Consider the following 9,397-nt stretch of genomic DNA (forward strand, 5'->3'; position numbering starts at 1 on the left):
AAAGTAACAGTGGCAAAGTAGCTGATTCTGAGGAAACTTGCCAAGGCTTTTCAGGAAACAGCACCACTGGGGAAGGGAGACATTTGGATTGCGGCAACATGAACAGCAAGGGTTACCATATGAACTATTCCCAACCAGTATTACACCTGCCTCCGAAGGTGTGTATGTGTGCCCATATGTGTGTGCGTGTATGTGTGTGGAGGTATCGGTGGTTGTGAATGAGCAACTACTCTCATATATCCAACAGTGCTTCGGTGGTGTTAGTATCTTAGTATGCATAAGTTCTTCACTTGGGTACTTGCCATATCTCTTCAAGATTCACTCAGATGTTACCTCCTCTAGGAAGCATTCTGTGATATGCCTTTTACGTTAACCAACCCTGCACTCCCAGAAGCTTTCTGTGCTTTCTTCTAAGTTGTTCATTTCCTTGCCCATCTGCCCCATTAGACTGTGGTGCCTTCTTGAGCATCCTGACTGTGATGGAATCATCTCTGTCCCTCTGTGCCTGGCACAAGCATGGGTACTCTGTACATGTTAGTTATATGAATGCATTTGAAGAAAGATGTCTTAGTCCTAGTCCAGGGTTCTTACCACTGGCTCTGCTGCCATGCTTTGCTTTTCTTCTTACAGACTGAGGTGATGCAAATTAAGAACAAAACTCTCAAAAGGCTCAAGGAGATTGTGGCTCAGGGAGATGGGGACATTGGTAGAGAAATAACTTAAATTAGACAGTGGTATCCACACTTCTGAAATTGCATGAGCCTCCCTGTGAGAGGTGAAAGTTGGGGTGTAGTGTTGTTTCTCTATCCGCAGTCTGCTTTGGGCCAACTATTCTCAGCGTGTGATCTGTTCTCTTCCTCTGCTTGACCCATCAGGAGCATCCATTTCTATAGAGCTGACACTCACATTTTCCTTTTTTCCAGCCAATTTATAGCTTTTGAATGTTCCCCATGCAGATGTGCAGGATTGTTGCACACATCTGCATATAAGATGTGCAGTGGAAGTTGCTTGGCAAGAGGCCTGGCTCAGCAGGAATGCTCCATTGGTAACCCCCAAATTGTGAAAGGATTTCTCCCTGTATTGTTCTGGGCCAAGGAACTCAGCCAGAGACTGGGCTGGGCAGAGATTTTAGGGGTAGAGAAAACTGCAACATTTAATCTCCTCTGGACACAGAAAATCAGTGGGCAAGTCTTAGGGCAGAACACTGGTATCTGAGGCAATGACACAAAGGGAAGAGAAGGAACATTCATTCATTAATATATTCACTTAGGAGCAACCCATAACCCTATTTGTAGAGGGTCTGCTTTGTGCCAAGCAGTATAAGACAGTGAGTCTTTAAATACCAGGATCTGCTTCATATTTGAGATCTGCCATTTTCAAGGTCTGGGACCTGGGGTAAGTCTTTTAACCTATTTTTGATATCAGTTTCCACATCCACAAAATGGAATTATAATGGTATTTGCTGCTTACCAGATACAATTGAAGGGAAGATTACGCTTTTATAGCACTTTCTTTACTATGCATTTACTGTTTCAGGCATCATTAGAGGCAGCTTAAACATTCTGTCTCATTATTTCCCACAGTAAACCTGCAAGATAGATATAGTACTGCTTTTTGGTCAACTAAACTGAGGCACAGAGATGTTAAGATTCTTCCCAAGGCCACCTAGTATACAAAGAAGTTGTCAGGCCTAACTTCTAGGGCTCTGGTAAGTCAGGCTCAGTTAAATGTCCCTTATGAGGCAGGGCCAAATTTGGAGAGCCCCAAGTGAAAGGAGGCCTAATCTGTATATGAACCAGAGAGAAGAGAAAACCAAATTTTTGCCCAGAGAGGCTGAGATCACAGCTGGAAAGGTATGCTGGGTGTCAGATCTAATGTGTAAGGCATGAAAGGAAAAGAAAGAGTAAGTGCTGAGTCTGGTAATCACAAAGGGCAAGAAACAGACTCCCAAGAGAGGCCATGGCCAGAGTGTCAAAACAAAGGCTGAGACTCAAGTGAATGTACCGGAGTGGGCTGGCCTTGGGTAGGCACTTTCCCTCCCTGGAGCTATAGAAGGGCTAATAATATCCTGACCGTAGAGATGAGGTGAGGACTAAGTGAGGGCTGCACAGAAAGCTTTTTCTTGTTTTTTTTGACGTGGAGTTTCGCTCTCGTTGCCCAGGCTGGAGTGCAGTGGTACCATCTTGGCTCACCGCAATCTTCACTTCCCGGTTCAAGTGATTCTCCTCCCTCAGCCTCCTGAGTAGCTGGGATTGCAGGCATGTGCCACCACACCTGGCTAATTTTGTATTTTTAGTAGAGATGGGGTTTCTCCATGTTGGTCAGGCTGGTCTTGAACTCCTGAAATCAGGTGATCTGCCCACATTGGCCTCCCAAAGTGCTAGGATTAAAGGCATGAGCCACTGTGCCCAGCCTGATATCTGGAGCACAGCAGGTGCTTAATAAATGCATCTAGAGAAAAATGTTAAGACATGTTTTTATAAGATAACCAGAATGAGAAACAGAGATCACTGTATTCGTCCTTCAGAAGAGGGGTCCTAGCTTTAGTCTAGGCTATGGAGGACTGTTGGGGCAGACTTCTTGCAGAGTTTTGTTCACATGAAGATCCATGGGGGCTGAAATTAGCACAGCAGGGAAGGGCACTAGCCCTACTTTAGGGAAGGAGGAGAGTAAAAATAGGGTATCTGCCCCTCAGATTAGTTTCCTGAATCAGCTCTATGGGTCCATGTTTGAGCACCAGGGAGACGGGAATTGCAGGTAGAAGCTATTTCCAAAAAAGACCACAGAGCTGTGAATACAGAGTGAGGGAGATAAACATTTGTCCCATTTATAGATTGAAAAAGTGTAACTTTGGTTGTGATAATAATTCTTGTTCTGACAGCTTAATATTATAAACATGCAGCACTCTTGGCTAGACCATGGGATTTCTCCTGCTGGACAGTGAGAGCCCTGACTAGGATGGGGCACTCTCAAATGCAAGCAGCAGAAAACCTCACAGGATGGGCTGAACAAGAAAGAAGCAACATGGTAGACATCATGTAGAAGTGGATAGCATCCTTTCTGAGCTCACATACAATGCCACTTGGAGACATCTAGAAATAACCGAATGAGACTTCGAGGAAGACCAGAGTCCTGCAGGAGCAGATAGAGGAATGACGCAGTAAGTCACATGTCATCATTATAAGTGGAACCTCATTTGTACTCACAGGCTGGGGTTCCACTTCTCCAGGTCTGGGGAAACATCAGTTACACACTCTGCTTAAACTCTAAATTACTCGTAGTGGTCTGAGTTAATTTCTGAAGACAGGTACCCCTATGCTTCTTTTGTGTATTTCTTCCCTTACTTCTGACACCCTGTTGGTAAGTAAGTCCCCTTGTTTCATTGTCTCAAATATTCCTCAAATTTACTTCCTCCTTCCTTCTCAGCTTTATTCTGGGTGCATGAGGAATAGGGTCCACTTCTTCAGGCATTTAGGGTAGCGTAAGAGCTAATGACTGCCCTACAGTAAATGCAGGAAATCTAAGGAGCTATAAAGCATAGACTTTTCCCTTCAAAATTTTGTGGTCTGATTTCAACCATACATCTTAAGATTCCTCAAAAGTCTGTTAAGAATGAGTGAAACTACTCACTCATTCATTCAACCAATCAGCAACTAATAAACATGCTCTGAGAACTCTCCTGACTATGAGGCTGGCTGCTGGGGACACACAGCTCCTGTGCTTGAGGTGCTTCTGATTTGGGGAGACAAGTTCACAGAAGAGAGTTGGGCACTGAGTAATCTCCACTGTTGACAGTGGGCAAGCTGAAAGAACAATGCAAATTATTTATGTAAAAATATATTCCCTAAGCCATTTGCCCGAGGATTTCTTTTCCTTACCCTCTTCCATGCAAGATGTTCCTGAATGACGCGGATAAGAGATCGAGTCCAGTTGCGGACCGAGACGAGATGGTGGCCACAGAGCGGGTCGGGGAGGCTGCGCAAGGCGGAGAGCCAGGGCAGCCGGAGCAGCCCCCGCCCCAGCCGCCCCCACCGCCGCCCCCCCAGCAGCACGAGGGAGAGATGGCGGCCGAGGTCGGGGAAGCCGTGGCGTCCCCCATGGACGACGGGTTTCTGAGCCTGGACTCGCCCTCCTACGTCCTATACAGGGACAGAGCAGAATGGGCTGACATCGATCCAGTGCCGCAGAACGATGGCCCCAATCCCGTGGTCCAGATCATTTATAGTGACAAATTTAGAGATGTTTATGATTACTTCCGAGCTGTCCTACAGCGTGACGAAAGAAGTGAAAGAGCTTTTAAGCTAACCTGGGACGCTATTGAATTAAATGCAGCCAATTATACAGTGTAGCATTTCCGGAGAGTTCTCTTAAAGTCACTTCAGAAGGATCTACATGAGGAAATGAACTACATCACTGCAATAATTGAGGAGCAGCCCAAAAACTATCAAGTTTGGCATCATAGGCGAGTATTAGTGGAATGGCTATGAGATCCATCTCAGGAGCTTGAATTTATTGCTGATATTCTTAATCAGGATGCAAAGAATTATCATGCCCGGCAGCATCGACAGTGGGTTATTCAGGAATTTAAACTTTGGGATAATGAACTGCAGTATGTGGACCAACTTCTCAAAGAGGATGTGAGAAATAACTCTGTCTGGAACCAAAGATACTTCGTCATTTCTAACACCACTGGCTACAATGATCGGGCTGTATTGGAGAGAGAAGTCCAAAACACACTGGAAATGATTAAGCTAGTCCCACATAATGAAAGTGCATGGAACCATTTGAAAGGGATTTTGCAGGATCGTGGTCTTTCCAAATATCCTAATCTGTAAAATCAATTACTTGATTTACAACCAAGTCATAGTTCCCCCTACCTAATTGCCTTTCTTGTGGATATCTATGAAGACATGTTGGAAAACCAATGTGACAATAAGGAAGACATTCTTAATAAAGCATTAGAGTTATGTGAAATCCTAGCTAAAGAAAAGGACACTATTAGAAAGGAATATTGGAGATATATTGGAAGATCTCTGCAAAGCAAACACAGCACAGAAAATGACTCACCAACAAATGTACAGCAATAACACCATCCAGAAGAACTTGATGGAATGCTTTTTTTATTAAGGGAATCTATGCAGGAGTTTAAAACTAGAGTGATCCTTCCCTTTGCCTGTGGTGTAGAAGTACATCATACAGGTATTGCTTTTTAACAAGAACTGATGCTCCTTAGGTGCTGCTGCTACTCAGAATGGCTCTAAGTAATGTGATTCTTCTAAAGCAAAGCCATTGGATGGGAGGGGAAAGAAAAAGTCCCATAAAGGAACTTTTGTAGTTTTATCAACATGTAATCTAATCCCTTAGCATCAACTCCTCCCTCAGTGGTACATGTGTCAGGATTTGTAGCAGTAATGACTGCTGGTCACTTGTTTGTAATGAATATGAGGTAGCCAAAGTTTGGTTCAGTAAGCAGGGAATACAGTGGTTCCATCAGAGCTGGTCTGCACACTCACAGAATCTTGCTATCACTGTAACCAACTAATGCCAAAAGAACGGTTTTGTAATAAAATTATAGCTGTATCTAAAAAAAAAAAAAAAAAAAAAAAGAGATCGAGTCCACTTCAAGGTCTCCTTCACAGGCAGTGTGGAGTAAGGAAAGATCACACCCTCAGGCCTAGATCATCTTGGGTTTCAATCCCAGTCTACCATTTTTTAGATGTATAACCAGTCAAATCGCTTCACCAATCTGAATCTCAACTACTTCATGTGTAAAAAGGGGCTAATTTATGCAAAGTGTATAGCATAGTCCTGGGCATACATAGCTACTCAGTAAATGGAAACTATTCTTCTTTTATTCAAAATTTCAGCTTTGGCAAAATTTGTCAGTATTCGGCAAAATTTGTTAGTTTTCAACAAATAAATGAACTTTACTGTGATAAGCTACTAAGATTTTGGAGTTTTTCTGTACCAATGGCCTAGCCCAGCCTATACTAACCAGCACAAAGGTCAGGGATGTAGCCTTCTCGTGGTATCTCATCTGAGGCAACAAGTTTGGAGCTGCTTGCTCATTCATTTTATTTGTTTCCTTTTTAAATTCCAAGTCTCGAATTTGACCTTTGGAGGATGCTAGTTGGTAAAAGGCACAGGTTTTCCCACATGCTGATTGTCTGCTGTCCTTGTCCAGTGTCTACATATGGAGTGGGACAACAATACTTGTAACTGATCCTTCATGGAGGCCTCTTCCTCCCTCCCCTTTTCCCCCATCCCTGGTTCTCTGGAAAATATCAGGAATAAACAAGAGCACATGTGGCAGAGCATTCCTCTCACTGGCTATGTCGCCAACAGATGGGACACAATAGGTGTTCCTCTGGAGCTCTGATTCTTAGCAGATTGGGAGTACAAGGTAGTGGGTAGTGGGGGTGGATGCTAGATGGAGAGAAACTCAAATTCTTTAGGTCAAACGCATATATGTCGCGGAGTCTGAGAGCCTGGAGGAAGCACTAAGACCATTCAACATTGGTACATCGTTTATCTGGGGCAGACTGGGGAGGGGAACTGCCCACAGTCGCATAGACATCTAGTGATAAAGCCAGAATCTCAGACTCGAGCCTCCTGAATCCCAGTTTTGTGTCTTCTGTATGTTCCTGGACAGCTTTGTTCAAGCATTTACAGTGGCTTCCTATTTTTAATGGTTCCAAATTCAAATGTTCTGGTCTGATATTTCAGGTCCAAGAGATCTGATTCTTTATCTTTCCAGACTTATTTCAAACTAAATGAACAACTTGCTGCTCTTGAAAATTTGATCTAAAATTTCATGTAGTATTTTTTTAAGTCCCCCTCTTCTCTGATTTCTATTCCGGGATCTCTGGTTCCTAGTTATGTGTGTGTTCTTGATTCTAACCTGTCCTGCCCACTCTGGTTTCTGTGAGGTTCAACCCTCTCCATTAGAGTGACTTTGGGGGCATGTCTAGCAAGAGCATGTTATGTTATATCAGATGGGGCATTTAGGGAATGGGTGGGATCTGATCTTAGAGCCTCCTGCTAGAGGGGTTGACACAGCAATGTCCAGGGCATGGCTATTTCTGATTACAGCCAAAGACACAGGCATCAGGAGGGTCTGAGATGAAAGATAAGGAACCATTCAGCAAGGTCTTACACAGGGATTGGGTAACTGTGAGAGATAACTTGGAAGTTCAGGAAGAAAGGCAAACTCAGGAAGGTCTGTCCAGAAGTCAGGGCAGCATAGCCAGGAAACATGATGAGAGGCCACTACCTGAAGCTGAGACAGATAATAAGTGTGGGCGTGCTGTGTGACTGGGATCTTATAGGTGGGGAATTGCCTCTGAGGGCATCAAAATGGATAGAAGTTCACAGGGAGTGAGTCAGGCCAAGAGGGGCATTTCTCAAGGCTGAAAGTTGTCCAGTGAAAACTACAAAGCTGGATTCAGAGTATCTGAAGTCTTAGCAAAGGGAATTCATGCTGCATGATGGAGGAAAGGATGAGTATGACTGTACATGAATAGTTGTTTTGAGGGCTACGGTCATGAAGAACAGAAGGAGGAAGCAGAGTAGGAGGTTCTTAATTCACAGGGACTCCGGATCAGATATTCCTATTTACCCCACCTGCTCCTGGATAACACTGCACTGGTCTAGACAAATTCAATAATTTCTTAATTTATTTATTCATCAAGTACTCTCTAGAGTCTGTTCTGTGCCAAATCCTGGGCTAAACACTGGGGAAACAGCAATGAATCAGATACATTCCCAGCCTTTAATGATTTCATTTCTGGGAGAGAAACATTCAAGTAAACTAAAAAATAATATGGAGTGATAAGTGCTTTGAGAGACAGAAGCCAAGGAGGCTGTTGAAGCACAGAAGAGACACCTAAACCAGACTGGAGGCAAAGTGAGGTACCCAGAAGGAGTGGATTAGGAAGTTTCTAAAAGACGGTAATATCTGCTGAGGGAGAAAATGAATGTAATATATGAAGAAGAGACAGTGTTATATTGTTTTAGAGAAATACAGGCAGGCTTGTGAGATGAACTGGCAGAAAAACAGAACAAAAAACTTCAATTCATGAAAGGAAATAAGCAATGAGAAAATCGAGCAGTTGTTCTTAGATGTCCAGACTTGTAAGCACATAGCATTAGGGAGGTCTGGACTCTTGGCTGAGGTTCAAGAGATGAGAGAAGTGATCCTAGGCTTCCAGGAGCAGGCTGACCTCATCTAAAGGGAGCCTAGGCTTGATGATAGCAACTTCATGTATTATCTCATTTATTCTTTACCATGTCTACAACCTGGCCACCAGGGCTCTCTGCACTTGGGTTTGAGCTCAAGGTTCCAGCTAAGAATAAGGTTTTACTTTGCTTCTCATGGGTCAGACTTTGTATATTTTCCTTCCCTGAAGTCTTGGTGGAAAACAATAGCTGATGATGAGCAAAATTGGGTAAGGTAGATCCTAGGACTAGACTTACGACCCTTCCTGGGTAGGCTTCTCTGTTCTTTTTCTTCTGGCTCTGATGGAGACATTTTGGGTAGCTTTTTTTTTTTTTTTTTTCCCTTCAAATCAAGGCTTAGGAGAGGGCACTGGAGGAAAACAAGAGAGGACTGAGGAACTGAATTGTTTCTAGACCATTTGAGCCTCACTAGCTTGGGAGAAAAGGACCTTCATTTTAGTTCAGCTTAGCCCAGTCATGTTATGCACTGGGATTTGGAGCCGAAATCCTAGATAATAATAATAACTAACTTATCCTCTCTTGTGGATATATTTGCCTCAACGAGCTGCCAGGGAAAGTTGGCTGAGATGAGGTTAGATTTGGGTATTTTTGAGTCCCCTGGCAAAATGTTGTCATGATGTTATTTCAGCAACACCTTCAACAATATTGCTGTCTAGTAGTTTTAGCCAGAGACTGATTGTCCCCCAGTTCCCTGTCAACCTCCTCCTTGGGACCTTGAATCTCTTTGCTCTTCTCTTGATCTTAAGCCAAGAGTTCAAACCTCACCGGTGGTTTACTTGCTAATATGAACATTTAAGAACTTCCTGCTTGATTTTCCCATCACTGAGTTCCGCTCTTTTGCTACTTTTTAAAAATAATTTTTAATTGACAAATAATAATTGTACATATTTATGGGAAACTGATATTTTGATATATATATATACATAATACATATTGCTCAGATCAAGGTAATTAGCATATCTATCATCTCAACACTTATTTCTTTGTTCTGAGAACATTCACTATTATAGTTCTAGCTGAAACTATATAACTATTATTGTTAACTACAGTCATCCTGCAGTGGCATAGACACTAGAGCTTATTCCTCCTATCTACCTGTAATTTTGTATCCTTTAGCAACTCTCTGCCTATGAGATCCAATTTTTTTTTTTTTTTTTTT

General features: G+C 43.0%; 2 protein-coding genes across 2 annotated transcripts in view; one reads left to right on the forward strand and one right to left on the reverse strand.

Annotated features, from left to right (window-relative positions):
* Positions 1 to 9,397, reverse strand: part of BEND5 (BEN domain containing 5) — a 313,319-nt gene that overhangs the window by 76,636 nt on the left and 227,286 nt on the right. The window lies entirely within an intron of this gene.
* LOC108290319 (protein farnesyltransferase/geranylgeranyltransferase type-1 subunit alpha-like) lies at positions 3,935 to 5,606 on the forward strand. The gene is given in 1 exon segment (XM_017510104.2): positions 3,935 to 5,606. A coding segment is annotated over 1 exon segment (1,140 nt). The 5' UTR covers positions 3,935 to 3,947; the 3' UTR covers positions 5,088 to 5,606.

Source organism: Cebus imitator, unplaced genomic scaffold (assembly GCF_001604975.1).
Source record: "Cebus imitator isolate Cc_AM_T3 unplaced genomic scaffold, Cebus_imitator-1.0 Scaffold430, whole genome shotgun sequence".
NCBI classification, from domain to species: Eukaryota; Metazoa; Chordata; class Mammalia; order Primates; family Cebidae; genus Cebus; species Cebus imitator.